General features: G+C 46.0%; 2 protein-coding genes across 2 annotated transcripts; one reads left to right on the top strand and one right to left on the bottom strand.

The window, feature by feature from the left end:
- Positions 1–254: 254 nt before the first annotated feature.
- On the top strand, positions 255–3,090 carry LOC123054986 (programmed cell death protein 2-like). The gene is made up of 7 exons (XM_044478872.1): positions 255–503; positions 745–828; positions 1,062–1,153; positions 1,266–1,585; positions 1,660–1,888; positions 2,000–2,204; positions 2,803–3,090. Exons 1-7 carry the CDS (start codon positions 408–410, stop codon positions 2,902–2,904), a joined length of 1,128 nt encoding a protein of 375 aa, XP_044334807.1. The 5' UTR covers positions 255–407; the 3' UTR covers positions 2,905–3,090.
- Positions 3,091–9,237: 6,147 nt separating this feature from the next.
- Positions 9,238–13,418, bottom strand: LOC123054985 (uncharacterized). Its single transcript, XM_044478871.1, has 2 exons — positions 13,209–13,418; positions 9,238–11,742 (listed from the first exon to the last, which is right to left on the bottom strand). The coding sequence occupies exon 2, from the start codon at positions 11,394–11,396 to the stop codon at positions 9,438–9,440; it is 1,959 nt and encodes a 652-aa protein (XP_044334806.1). The 5' UTR covers positions 11,397–11,742; positions 13,209–13,418; the 3' UTR covers positions 9,238–9,437.
- Positions 13,419–15,117: the final 1,699 nt, after the last annotated feature.

Raw genomic sequence — 15,117 nt, 5'->3', positions numbered from 1 at the left:
ATTTGAAAAATGTTGTGACTCGAAAATTATTTATTGAATGAGATTCGAAAATAATTCGGTGAAAAATATTATTATTATTGTGTATTCATGAATTTGACAAAATTACAGTGAACGAGATTTTTGAAGGGAGCAATGTTTACACAGCACCACTTGATTCAGCTCGTCAGCGTGGGCCATCAGGCCTTCTTTACACTGCTGGGCCTCGTCCCCGCCCATGGCGGTCCAGACCCTTTCGCAGAACCAGGCCTGAATAGCTTTCCCCCAGGGAGAGCACACGCAGTAGCCGCCTAACCCCTGTCTACCAGCCGCCGGCGGCGGCCGTCGAGTCCGCGGTTCTTGCCTCCCGCGGCCGTCTGCTAGCTCCGCGAACCTCGCATCTTTCGAGGGATAACAGGGACGCGGTAGGGATGGCGGAGGAGGTGCATCTGGGCCTGCCGGGGCCCTGGGCGGAGGACTACCGGGAGAAGGCCGACCACTACACCACCAAGATCGGCGGGGTCCCTGTATGTCGTTGCCAACTTGATGTTCTCTTCTCCATCTCTTCTTCAATTTCGTTACCAGAGATGAAGCTATGCTGCTCCTTCTCTTGGGAAGTTGGAAATAAGCTCTCTTGTTATGCTACAAGTTCCAATGTGTTCTAGGACCAATTTTATCTCCTGTTACTCCCCAAAGGTGGAACAATTTCCCCAAGGGGAGGCTATTGCTAGCTCATGTTTAAGTAATTTTTTGAATCTTGTTCTGCAGGATTGGCCAGCCGAGGATGTGGGGGCTGAAGCTGAATTACTCCAATGCAAATTGTGTGGAACCAGGCTCTGCCTTGTTGCTCAGGCGAGTTTCTTATACTTTTTGGCTAAGAATGTTAAGAGCTGAAGCATGTTCTGATAGACGTCCATATAAGGGAATGGAGTGCTATGAATTTATCATCTTTGGACCTATGTTACAGACTTACAGTGCCCTAAATTCGTGTAGCATACTAGCTTGTTTCTATGATGGTACCCAATACCTCTATCCAGCACTAGTAGTTTTGCCATGTTTTTCTTATATGTGTGTGGTAACTTCAGGTTTATGCTCCTCTTGCGAAGCTTAACATTGAAGAGCGGACACTGTATGTTCTTGTTTGCCCGATGCCAAAATGCAGCCCTAACCCCCAAAGGCAAGTATGTGTCACTTACCATCGGTAGTTTGGCACAATTACATGTTACTCATATATTCGGTATGATTTGAGGTTTGTTTGTCTGACCTTTGGATTTATTTGCTTCTTAAAGTTGGAAGGTCTTAAGGGTTCAGAAGTGCCATGGTGGTATGCAATCAAATGATAATGGGGACGGGTCAGTCCGAAGTAAAGAAAAGGTTTGCTCAAATGAGCCAACTCCTTCATATTCTGCGGGAAAACATAATGAAGAAGAAAACAAGAGTTCCAACAGCAATGATGATGATTTCGATTTAGATGCCTTGGCTGCAGCACTCGAGCAGGCCGCAACGGTGGCATCCAACACAAAGAAGAAATACAAATCAAAGCGTGCTAATAATGTCCCTAGAAAATGCGCTGCAGTGAAGGAGAAAGTAAATGACCTGAGTATACCAGGTGAGGGAAATCTCTGCAGAACTCATTACCGTAAGATCCAAGTGTTTTTGTCTCATGAAATTTTCTTTCTGCAGTTCTTCCTTGTTTCTATATCTATTACGATAAGGAACAATCGAGGGGAAAAGCCAGTGTAGGTTCTAGTAGCTATGAAAAACTTTTGGCAGAAGAGATGATGGACATGGGTAATGATGAAGAAGAAAAATGGGAAGGAGAAAAGTATGAATATGATAAAGCTCCTGGGGCCGACAGAACTTTCTTAAAATTTAAGAAACGGTTGGATGCATATCCTCAACAATGCTTTAGGTAGAACTCATCATGTCCTTGCTATTATTTATTATATCATGCTTTTCTCTAAGTATACACCTATTTTAGTTTCAGAACCTGATTCGATTTTTGGTGTCTAATTACCTGCAGGTATTCATGTGGTGGTAGTCCACTGTTGCCTACAACTAACTCACAAGATGTTGGCACATGTAAGCTTTGTGGTTCACAACGCCAATATGAACTTCAACTGATGTCCCCATTATCATATTTTCTCGACCAAGCTGGTGATGGTTCCTCAAATTGCGCACCTAATGCCTGGACTTGGCTGACTCTTGTTATCTACACTTGCTCCAAGGTCTGATCTTAATTTTCAACTTATTGATATTAACTAAATGATGAAGTTCAAGGATCTGTCGAGGCTTCTGCAACATTTACCTTAGAATTAGTCATATCGCTTCAAAACTTGATAAATGTGTCCAGTGTACATCTGCTTTTGGATAATAAATAACTGAAACATTTATTAAGTTAAAATATTGTACCATCAATTAAAATTTGTGATGTGTAGAGATTCATGTATCCAGATTGATGTTCCTTTTTCATTGCTAGAATGAACTGATAAGAAATAATACATGTCAGGTAAAAGACTTCCTGGAAATAATTCAGCCTAAATTTAGAGCCTCGACGGCCCTGCTTATTCAGCAGTCAAATACCAAATTGACACCAAATTCATATGGGGTAGTTTCTGATTTAGTATGATCCACATGAACAGAATGAACAGGCACATGAAACTCCAGATGTATAGTGAGAAGTTGCATATTAGAAGTTTTCCCCATTTTTTTTCTTAAGACTTACAAATGAAAATGGGTTGGCTATCTTCATTTTTTATGTAGTCAGCTTATTTTTGTTGTACTTTGGAGTACACCATATGCCTAACAATAATCTACTGTGCGTAGAGTTGCTGCCCTTCGTCTTGCGGTGGAAAACCAGGCAATTGCTGCTGGGGAGTAGTGGAGGAGGAGATAATGATGCAGGAGGATGAAGCATGTAACGCGTGATGTGTTTAGTAACTACTGTAGTCCAAACCATATTTGAATACTGTTTTCCCTTTATCGTGTCGTTAAGCTATCTGTAATCTTGTGTGTTTTCATTGTTCTTGTACTCTGTCAATTTGACGAGTCAGTTTTGTAGGACTCCACCGAAGTACCAAACTTGTTAATAATAGTTCGTCTCGAATTTTCTCGTGGTGTAACTATCAGGATGGAATGATTATGTGAACATTATTGGAAGTTAAATTCTAAATGTTGAGTTTTAAAAATAATACACAAGTGGCACATCCAGGAGACCGTGAAACAACCATATACCATTGAGCTATACATTAAGCGAAACACCAGGGCTTTCAACTTGTTCACAGGTGCAAAAGGCATGTCATTGTCCTCCTCTTGCTTCCATCAGATCATTGAGCAGGCCTTTGTCCTCCTCTTTGATTCTATATATGATGAGTTTGTCCTGTAATTCTAAATCATGCAAGTGTTTTATTTGCTTGCCATTGGTTTCATGTATAATTAGAGCACAATGAGCTTCAATAGAAAGGGAAAGGAATTTGGGTATGTGAGACTGTTTGAATGCACCTGTTTGTTTCTGCTCTATGTTGGCGCATGGTATAAACAGTGCATCCCTCTAAAGGCTCTCCAAGAGTTGATGTGCTTCAGAATTCGATTGCGCCGGGCTGAAAACGTCAACATAGAGGAGAGGAGCAGGATGAGCAGGGCGTGTGGTGGATGAGCCCATCGTCTTGGGATTGTTCATGTTAGAATGCTTTGTGATCAGGTGGACACCGCAGCAACCGCAGCCACCATGGGCGCGGTCGGGAAGGAAGGCTAGAGACGTGTGCTGTTTCTTTTATCTCTCGTTGTGTATTTTTATCTCCCGTTGCAACGCACGGGCATGTTTATATTAGTATAAAAATAAGTAGAAACCTAACAACTAACATGCACAACAGAGAAGAAAAATAGCAATTCATTTTTCATTTTTTAGCTCACTGGCCATCCGCTCACAGTTTCGGATTTAATACCAATATTTTATCAACAAAACCAAAAAATCGGTTTAATACCAATATTTTACCAACAAATCGAAAAAATGTAACTGGTTGGTGTGTTTTTTTTTTGGGAAAGGGAGTGTGTGCCAGTTGTCTATTTCAAGAATAGATTGGATATGTCCAGTTGCACTAATAAACTTTTTCGGATAAATAAGAAAGAGTGCACGATCTCGATGAATTACTTCCGAATGAATTTAGAAATCATATGGAAGAACCATAGCATTTGGCACTTATTGGTAAATCAATTTGATTAATTCTCTATGAACACTTACTCCTCTCTATCCCATCATTGATCTGCTGCTATTATGATTGTTTAAACCATTGTGGAGTAGTTGCTGCTATTTCATTACTGAGTGTATGAGTGGTGCATAGTGTTGAATATGTACCCTGAACATATGTTTAGAACCATGGATGGACCTTTCTCACTTATGTTTGTCCTCTGTTCTTTGTTGTGGCGTGTTCTAGAGAGAGATCGACCCTCCTTCCGTGCCCCCTCCAGATCGCGGTGGCTACTGTTGTGGCGAGCAGCAGAGGCACGAGAGCTTGGGAGGGAGCAGAGGAGCTTTTAGGGAAGTTCCTTGAGAAATTCATTGGACCTGTGAACGTGTGGGTGGCAAGGAAGGGAGGTAAGCTCAAAGTGAAGGATGAGTACAACAATTAAAGGGTATTCTTCACCTCTTGTTTTCCTTTAGATATTGCATTATAAACTGAATTAATACAAAATTCAGAGTTTAAATAAATCTTGACTACTTCTAGTATGGTGATAAATTAGATTCTAAAGATCTAATAAATGTACAATTTTCTGTAGCGTACATGTATAAAAACCCTAAGAACTGATATAGCCTATTTCAGTATTTCAATGCTCACCTGCAACTGCTTACTGCCAAAAAAAATTATTGGCGGGATAGGTCTGCCTACATGTTCCTGTTGTTTCCACCCTCTCTCATATATGTTTCTCTTGTTTCCATAATGAGGCATTGATTGCAGCATTCAAGCAGTTCATTTTGTTGAACTTATCAAGTCAAGTATGCTGAAATTTTTCCAAATTTCTTTCTTTTTTGTCACTGAACAGAACATATATCTTTGTTTTGTTGACATAGCTGTCGTTTCGGTCTCCGGCTGGTGGCCTCTCGCGCTCCCCTGGTTGGCCTATGGCTCCAGTCATGTGATGTTCGACATTGGCTACAACTCCCAAGGTAAATTCTCCGTTTCCCCTCTCTACTTCGAGCTATGGCTACTCTGTGTGCTAGCCATCTAGCCCAAATGTTGATGTTTGTGCCTTTGTGGTAATTTTGGTATGCCGGTAATGTCATGTTGTGCTTCGGCCATTGAGCTGGGGTCAGTTTTGTAGTGATGGACTAGAATTGGAGCTGAGCTACTTGTGGGCTTTCTGTCATGCTGCTATTGTTCTGGGCTGTGGTCTTTGGTAAATGCCCTTGTTTGGATGTGGATGAGATGCTAGGGTTTAGGCTTCCTGTCCTCTGTATGCCATGGTTTATTATAAGGTTTCTGGTTATGCCTAGATAAATTTCCTCTATGATTGTTGTGGTCAGGCCATAGTTGGAAACTCAGCCGATTCGACATCAACACACCCTTCTCGAGATAACGAAGTTGGAGCTTCAAGCCCGCAAACAATAGGGATCGGATTTTTACTCCCATCCACCTCCCACATCGAATACTGCCCAAGTAATTCGGGGCCTTCCGATGTCTGAGATCTAGCCTACGTGCAACAACTACCTGACGAAACAGTCACGCAATTCTGGGCCAGGTTCATGTTTGTTAAGAACAAAATACCGGGCTGCCGTGACTCAGATATAATAGCAACTTTTTAGCATAATTGCAAAGACAAAGGCATTCTAAAAGCCCTCGCCCGGCGCTGCGTCCATACGTTCTTCGAGTTGTCGGATCTGGTGTCAAAAAATTTGCACCATTGAGGACGCCTGGCTGGCTCAAGAAGATCAAGTAGATTTAATCTGCGTTGGAAGCATGAAGTGTGACAGGCACGCACTCTGGCCGGCTCACATCAACTGACCAACCTCAGACAAAGAAGAAACCCATCGCAAGATTCAAGACCGCCTTTGACGGCATGCTGGACAAACCATGCCCTATCTACTCTGGTCTGCTCATCACCGGCCCAACTCACAGTCATCGAGATTGCTGGGTGGTGAGACAGGTAGCCAAGGGGGGCGAAGCACTCCTTGGAAGCAAAGCACAGGCATGAATTTGGTAGAAGTCCACTGAAGTACCAAACTTGTTAATAATAGTCCGTCCTGAATTTTCTCGCGATGTAACCGCATGGTTGTGTGAATTTTCTAGTAAATGTTGAATTCAAAAATAATAGGCGAGTGGCATATCCAGGAGACCGTGAAACATCCATCTACCATTGTGCTACACAACAACCAAAACAGTAGGGCTTTCAACTTTGTTCATAGGTGTAGAAGGCACTGTCATTGTCCTCCTCTTGCTTCCATCAGATCATCGAGCAGGCGATGCAGATCACGGTGGGAGGATCCTCCTTTCCGCCATGGGCACCTGAGCCTTGGCAGCAAGGCCCATTACCCTGCCCCTAGCCGTGTCCCCTGACCCTCCATGCTGCATGAACTCTGTCAATGTCCATGCCACAGACGCTCCAAATGCCTAGGTATCCGGTGCTCCAAATGCCAGTGCCGCCCAGCCACAGACGCTCCCAGATCCGAAGCACCTCCGCGAGCAGCCTCTCGGTGATGAACTGCTCGAACACCATTGGCCATGTGAGTACCGGCACGCCCGCCGCCACCGTCTTCAAGACGGAGTTCCATCCGCAGTGAGTCACGGAAGTCCTCACCACCGATCAAACAAGGGTGAGCAAAGTAAGCGATAAAAAAAACTTTGCTTTTTGTTCGTTCTATCTATAAGGGGAGAGCATATGAAAAATATAAACATTTTTCCTTTTTTTAGCTTACTGGCCATCCGTTGACAGTTTCCGGTTTAATATCAATATTTTACCAACAAATCTAAAAAATCTAACTGTGGTTGGTGTTCTTTTTTTTTCTGGATAGGGAGTGTGTGTGAGTTATCTATTTCAAGAATAGATTGGATCTATCAAGTTGCACTTTATAAAAAAATTGGATAAATAAAAAAGGGTGCACGATCTCGACGAATTACTACTTTCAGAAAGCATATGGAAGAACCATAGCATTTGGCACTCATTGGAAAATTAATTTTGATTCTCTACAAACCAAATAGACTTAACCGAAGATGAGTAGAACTTTTCCGTAAGTCTAGGATTTTCTTTAACCAAAATATAAACATTTTTTTTGCGGATAACCAAAATATAAACATAAGTAGAAACCTAACAACTAACATGCACAATAGAGAAGAAAAATAGCAGTCCATTTTTCTTCTTCTTTTTAGCTCACTAGCCATCGGCTGATAGTTTCAGGTTTAATATCAATATTTTACCAACAAATCTAGAAATATATCTGTCGTTGGTGTTTCGGTTTTTTTGGAAAGAGAGTGTGTGCGAGTTGTCTATTTCGGATAAACAAGAAAAGGGTGCACGATCTCGATGAATTACTTCTGAATGAATTCAGAAATCATATGGAAGAACCATAGCATTTGGCACTCATTGGTAAATCGATTTTGGTTCCCTATAAACCAAATAGACTTAACCAAAGATGGTCCTTAAGTCTAGGATTTTTGTTAACCAAAATATAAAAATAAGTAGAAACCTAACAACTAACATGCGCAACAGAGAAAAAAAATAGGAGAGTAAAAAAAAACGGTGGAAGCCGAGATGAAAATCATTTGCCTAAAGATAACAGTTCTAAAAGGAAAACGACACGGCAAGGGGCGTCTCCTTCGACTAGTAGTAGAATAACTAATTTGTCACGAAGAGACGAACATCCTCATTAGGCATTAACTATTGGCAACTTATAAACGCTAAGTGGCTCCATCGTCTTGACGTAGGAGAATGTCCGGCACCAGCCGGCTATTATCGCCGCGAGCAGCGTCCCATGAGCATGGTGTCTGACCCGCACCGTCACCGCGTAGTTGGATGATGACCACATGCCTTTCCGTCTGTAGTGCCCACATATCGAGCACTCCTGCAGTGTCAAAATGCACTCGCCATACACGAAGTGTGGCCGCGGGACACGATACCGCGTAAGGTTGTACCGATAGCTCCACTTTCGCCGCCCCTTGTCCAGAACCCACACCTTTATTGTTCCCGAAAGGCTACGGACAACAATGCCCAGCCTCCCGTTCACCTCCGTCAGGTGGCAGTGATCAGGCCTGGCCGGTTGGGCAGGCAGCCCCTTGACACGAGTGACCTCCTCGCTCTCGAGGTCAAATGACACGACCCAGCTCGATTTGGCACTCTCTATGACCCAGTACGTCGCGCCGTCAACGCTGACCATGCCAGCGCCGAGGTTGCACCTTGCTCCCTCCACAGGGCCAGCCGGAACCTTCCGCCACGACGCCTCCCCTAGAGTGAGCACCTGCATGTCGTCGAACTTGTATGCCTTGCTAATGCTGCATGGGACGTGCACCACCTTGTACTGCCCGGACGTAGGGTGGTACCCGAAGCTGTACGCCTCGTGCCAGTTCTCCCAGGAGGCGTATCTCCCAGCAGGCGGGAAAAACGAGAGTGCGCAAGGCAGCGGCGGGACGGGCAGCACCTCGTCGGTGGCCGGGTTGACCAGGGTGACGGCGCCGCCGGGAGCCGTCTTGTTGTCGCACAAGCAGAGAAGACCATTGCACGTGCCGATCAGCTGCAGGCTACTACTGGGGCGCATGTATGGTACCGCTCTGTCCCGACGCCACAGCTCTTTGTAGCTCGTCGTCGACGACTTGGACAGGTCGCCGACGACGTAGGCGACCGCTTCCCGGGTATCCCAGAGGAGGGCCGTGGCGCGGCTCTGCATCTCCATGGTGTGCTCGTCGATGACGTCGCGCCAGAGCCTGCTGACGAGGCGGACTCGGCGCCGGCAGATCGGCGGCAGCAGCAGCATGATCTCCACCAGGACGTCCGTGGGCAACTCCGAGCGTCCCGCGTCGTCCGTGGCCATGGGTGCAATCTACTTTCCCTTCTTGCTTTTCTCGTTTTCTCGGTTGTTCACCACGACGCGTTGCCTTTGCACGGTCGTTTTCGTTTGCATTTAACATCACGGCGATGTGGTTTGATTCCGACTTGGTAACCAATTTCTTCTTTAATTGTACTGCTATTTGGAAAGTTCCTTTGGTGGGAATATATGAGAACGTGATGAAATCGGAACAGTTTTTGATACAAATACAGCAAGTATAGAAGATTTCGGAATTTCAACGACTGTAATTTCGTTTATGATAATGCAATTTCGTTTATGGAGCAGTTCAAATGAAATACAGCTGAACAAGTACACTGAAGCTCTGTACACAAGGACTACACGCTCACAGTATTTACTACTCCCTCAGAATCATATAATACAGCAAGTACACTGAAGCTCCCTTAAAGCACACACAGAAGATGTGCTATTTTCAGGATTCCGGGTTGTTGATGTTGCTTCCCAGGTGTCCTGCTCGGAGCATCGACATGAGCCCTCCGCCGTGCACCCTTCCCTCCGGCACGACGAACCCGAAGCTCTGGTTCCGGATACCGCCACCTTCTTCTTCTTGGCCATTGCCCGCCGGGTTAAACGAAGACGATGGTTTCTGCAGGGAGCCAGGAACCAGCAGCTGTGGCGGTATGAGCCTGCCACTCTGCAAGTGTTCCAACGACTCGCCGCAGCAATCTGACGAGGCGCCGGGGAGAGAAGAAGAGATCACACGGTCCATGCCGCTGCCCACCGTCGAGGAAGAAGAGACGACGATCCCGCTGAAGAGGCCAGGCCCGACCATGCTTAGGCCCTGCTTTGAGGCCGTCAGGTTTCCATGAGCAGAGCATAGACCGCTCCTCCCCCTGGCAAACTTCTCACAGCCGGCGCTCCAGGCGCACCGCTTGCCACCGCCGTGCGCCTTGCAGAAGTCGGTGCTCCCCTGCGCGCTCTTGTCGCACCCATCAGATTTACAGCGCTTGCCACCGCCATGCCTGACGCAGCAATCGGTGCGACCGCGGGCGCTCTTGGTGCACCCTGGCGCGGCGCAGCGCTTGCCCCCTCCGTGCACCACGCAGAAGCTGGTCCCGCCGTGAACACTCTTAGGACACGCCGCGTCTCCCTCGAAGAGGCACCTCTTCCCACCGCCATGCCCTTTGCACAGCAACGTGCTGCCCTCGGCCCCTTTGGTGCAACCTTCGGATACGCACCGTTTGCCTCCGCCATGGGACTTGCAGAACAGGGTGCCTCCCTGTGCTCCCTTGCTGCAGTCCGGGAACTGACACCGGCGACCACCTCCGTGCGCGATGCACACCCCGGGATACCCTTCGGCGCTCCGGGTGCAGCCCTCCGTCATGCACCTCTTCCCACCGCCGTGTTTTATGCAAAGCCCTGATCTTCCCCGTGCTGCTTTGGAGCACTCCTGAACCCCGCACCGGTGCCCGCCGCCGTGGGCGATGCAGAACTCTGTCTTCCCCTCGGCGCTTTTGGTGCAGCCTAGCTCTTGGCACCGCTTTCCTCCTCCGTGAGATTTGCAGTACGCCGTTCGGCTCTCGGCCCCTTTGTTGCAACCTGGCTTCTGGCACCGGTGACCGCCGCCATGGGAAATGCAGAGTCCTGATGCACCCCTTCCGCCCTTGGAACACCCATTGAACCTACACTTCTTGAGATGGCGCTGATGATTTTTCTGCTCCCCGTTATCAGTGCTATCTAGTGTGTCTGACGTTGCAGCAAAAGAACAACCAGTTGTTGCTGAAGGCTCGGGGCTAAGCTCGACCCCGTGCTGATCAAGAGATAAATCACGATCGGCCTCATATCCGGTTCCAAGGTGTTGCTGGACATCAGGCTCTGCCGTTGTTCTATCAATAAAAAGAACATCTGATCTTGGAGCAAACTGAGGTGACAGCTCATAATCACCTGATCTCCTTTTGGCTGAAGTTGATCCCTCATCAATAAGTGGGAACACAATACCATTTTTCCTTTTATGTGAATGCTCCTTGCGGCCAGGCACTATCGTGGACTGCAAATTTCTTGAGCTGCCTCTTGAAGCCGCCAACACTAATCCAGAATCACTTGCGGTACAATGTGGAGTGAACAAAGTTTCAGATAATTTAACTCTGTTCCCACCAGATGATTGACTGTCAGCAGAATACAGATTTGGCATTGGTCCAAGTCCTAGGACCAGCCTGCAGTCATCATCAGGAACAGGGAAACTTCGACTTCTCTGCTCGAATGATTTTCTAGAAGTCTCAGCTGCTTCCGAGCTCCCGAGGCAACCAACTTTAACTGATGCTACATCTAGGGCTTCACTCCTGCAATTTGCGGCAGCGGGTTCAACTTGAGAGAATGAAGCAGCTATGTGTTCCTTCCCACGAACACAAAGATTTGTCATAGTAAGGTCCATCCCAGATAATATATATAAGGTAGGATTAGGACAGAAAATGACTTGAGCGCTGCCCAGTGGCCGATAGCTTCTGCTGACCAATCAGAACCCCAGTTTAACAACTTCACCACCGAGAAAGTATATAGTGTACACAAAATGGAAGTACACGTCAATGTTCTTGCAATGCGAGCCACTACCGAGAAAGCCTGAAGTATCAGCTCTGTCCATGAGCATTAGGCTTACTGGTCCCAAACGAGAAACGGTGATGTTGCAGCACTACGGGCAAAAATCATGTGCACTGCAGCTTATGCATAAAAAAGAATCCGCAAACAGACTTCATATCACGCAATTAAATGTCCTCTGGGATCTGCAAGAAAGTCAGGTAGCAGGCAAAATTTAGCTACACAAGATAAGAACTCATCAAAAGAAAACAACCGACTGAAGCTAATGTTCCTTAAATATGATGGAGAACCCAAAAGATTAAATATCAAGCCTACTCATCCACAACCAACTTAATGTTTCTGAAAGAGAACAAGAACCACAGTTGAAATCAATAAAGTGATTCAAGAGCCTGTAAGGAAATCCAGAAGTATGAGAATAACAAGTACCATTTCATATGAGCTTGCACAGAAATGCTAAAGAAATACATCAAACATATATCTGATTAGCCGGTGCATGTTTTTTCAGTCCATTACTGTACATGAGGAAATGGTGAATCATGATTAGAATTAGCACTATGGTGTTCACATGGTGTTTGCTTGAGAGGAACATGAATTAGTGCTTAGTAGCTAATATAACAGTGCTACTTTAAAACCAATACAGCTGATTTCACTACCTATACTGTAAATTTGAGTTGCAGTCATACATGTTAAAACTTCCTGGTACAGTTAGTGGGACAAGTGGAAGAAGACTTCATATGACAATTTTTTTAACAACATCTACAGTTTCGACTTCTTAGGGAAACAAAGGATTTATTATATTAGTATGCTATAGGTGAATTGAGAAACTAGGATATAGATACATATGGTGATAAGTTGGTAGATATGTCCACATGCGGTCTTCTCATACTAGGATTTATTCGACCCAAAAATACAAATGAAGTGGCCACAGGAAAAAAAAATCAGTGGACTCTAGAGGCAAAAATGACAAGCATCATGTGTACAGCACCAGCAGCAAAATCCCAGAAACAAACCTATCTCAGAATGCAAATTTGATCCAAATCCATGCCAAACAGAATCTACCATGCCTGATAACATCAACATGACTCGATTGTTTCCAGCTAAGCACGGCAGCAGACTTCCTTTAATTTTCTTATTAGGAGTTCTAAGGACTTCATGATAACAAATTCCTGGTTTAAAGCCTCAACTAATAAGAAGTACAGGAAGTGCCGAAACAAGACAAACAAAGCAGCTTACAGTACGCATCACGGATTATATGGAGAACAAAAGCTAACATGCTTTACTGCAAAGACATCAATCTGCCTGCCAACCTTGCGACTAAATTCACAAATGTTTCAGTCTGCCAATTTTACCACTAAAAGCCATTCGTTTAGCCAGGAGAGCCAGTAAATCAAGATAAAGCATCCTGCAACTTCAAGGCTCTATACACACACACACACACACACACACACACACACACACACACACATGGTTCCTATCGCCTTCAGGCTTCAGACTATCATCGAGCAGAGCCCAAACAGAGCCAAAAACAACTCCATCAGCCAAGCACAAACAAACTCTGAACTCCTCACTCACATCACCACAGGAAAATAAGTATAGTTACAGAGCTGGACAATAAAGCAAGAACCAGTGAGGGGCGCAGGCAGATCCGTACCGCGGGACTGGAGGGAGGCTGGAGAACCCGGCGGCGCCGATCGAGGCGAATGGGTGGACTTGGAGGAGGGGCAGGCCGAGGCCAGTGGGGCGAAGAGACGGAGAGACGAGGGGAGGTGGGAAATAAAGAGGCGTGGGGAGGAAAAGGTGGGAGCTTTTCGCCATGGGGGCATGGAATTTGGCCCTTGGGGCTTCCAGAGGAGAGAGCCGGATGAAATCGACTCGTCATGTCATATGATTGGGGGATCCCGACGGTCGGCTCAGCTCCGCCCCAGCCCAGCCGCGGACGACAGCTCGGCTTTTTGGCCCTGACATCGGTGTCGGGTGAGCCAGAGGTCCTCGCTCACCGCGTTTGTCAGCGCCCTCCTGGCCGTCCGATCGGCCGGCACGGTGGATCATGGAATAGTTTATCATGATTCTTTTTCATGCGATTGTAGATTTAGACAAAACTATGAGAACGATATATCATTTGGCAAGCACAACGATAGAAATTCTTCTATTTTGACAAACATATTCCCACTTTGTTTTGAAGAGTAAAAATACGAGTTTGGTCAGGTCCATAGAGAACATCTACAGCCAATATTACCAAATCCGAACCCCTTAACCCCGCGGACATGCCCGGTTAGTGATAGGGCGTGTCCGTTTGAGCCCTTATTTTGTCCGTCCAAGCAGCTACACTTCTCATTTTTCTTTCTCATATGTTCGGTCGTTCACTTGCACGTGATTGGTGGAGATGAAGAAGGAGAAGAAAAAGAAAGAATAAAGAAAAAAAGTGGTTCGGGGTAACCGCGTCCTACGTAGCGGACTGTTCGGGAGCCTCATATGCTCCCTACATTTGTCCTCGATATGAGGGTTCGCAGACAGCCCAGATACATAGAGATGATATGAGGGATCTAGTTGGGTCATTTTTTTATTCTCTCTCCTGTCCGGTCACTGACCGATTGCGTCCGCGGACGTTTGAGGAGGATTTGAGTATGCCGGTTGTAGATGCTCTCACTGAGCACCCATGCTTAGAGAAGGTACAATCTCAGGCTTCCTCCTGAAAATTGCTGGAGAAGCATCTCGGGCGTGTTAGAAAATAGTAGTACATAGATCTCGGGAGCATCTAATGCTTCTTGCTTGACTTTTAACATACCTTGTTCTCGCTTTCATGTGGAGGAGACCAAAAGTGTGTGATGAGACGAGCCTCCTCAAACACAACTCACTCAAAGAGATTCGCACATATCTCATCGTTGATAGCCAATAGGCGGGACGAGATGGCCCACCTGAAACATGACTTGTCCGAAGAGATCCATACATGTTTGGTCGCTGAGAAGAGCGAAGTGCGGGACAAGATGAGACACATGCAACACAACTTGCTCGAAGAAATCGGACATTTCATTGTTGAGAAAAATCAGAGTGTGGGACGAGACGGATCACCTAAGACATGAGTCACTTGGAGAGATCCATACATCTATCATCGATGAGAACAATTGATGTGCAGGACAAATTGGCCCACCTGCACATGACTCGCTCGAAGGGATTTAACCCTTATGTTGTTGAGAAGAGCCAAAGTGTGGGATGAGATGATCCACCTAAAACATGCTCACTCAGAGAGTTCAAGAGTTGTTTTGTCGTTGTGAAGAGCCAAAGTGTGGGAGCATGACTCGGTAGAAGAGATCCAACATATTTCATCGTCAAGAAGAACTGGAGTGTGGGACGGACGTTCCATCTAAAACACGATTCACCCGAAGACATCCAAACATGTTTGGTCATCAAGAAGAGCCGAAGTGCGGGATGAGACGGGCCACCCTGAACACAATTCACTCGAATAGATCCATCGCGTTCATCATTGGAGAAGAGCCAAAGTACGGGACAGAGGCACAAGATAGACCGCTTGAAACACGACTAGCTCGAACAGATGGCACAGA

The sequence above is a fragment of the Triticum aestivum genome, chromosome 2D, assembly GCF_018294505.1.
Source record: "Triticum aestivum cultivar Chinese Spring chromosome 2D, IWGSC CS RefSeq v2.1, whole genome shotgun sequence".
NCBI lineage: Eukaryota > Viridiplantae > Streptophyta > Magnoliopsida > Poales > Poaceae > Triticum > Triticum aestivum.
This window is presented reverse-complemented; position numbering and strand designations above follow the sequence as displayed.

What these genes read in the sequence shown, in the direction of transcription:
- LOC123054986 (XM_044478872.1), top strand. Translation starts at nt 408, where the DNA reads ATGGCGGAGGAGGTGCATCTGGGCCTGCCGGGGCCCTGGGCGGAGGAC. An exon ending in TATCCTCAACAATGCTTTAG is followed by an intron (nt 1,889 to 1,999) that starts GTAGAACTCATC and finishes AATTACCTGCAG; the next exon opens with GTATTCATGTGGTGGTAGTC. An exon ending in TTATCTACACTTGCTCCAAG is followed by an intron (nt 2,205 to 2,802) that starts GTCTGATCTTAA and finishes TACTGTGCGTAG; the next exon opens with AGTTGCTGCCCTTCGTCTTG.
- LOC123054985 (XM_044478871.1), bottom strand. Translation starts at nt 11,396, where the DNA reads ATGGACCTTACTATGACAAATCTTTGTGTTCGTGGGAAGGAACACATA.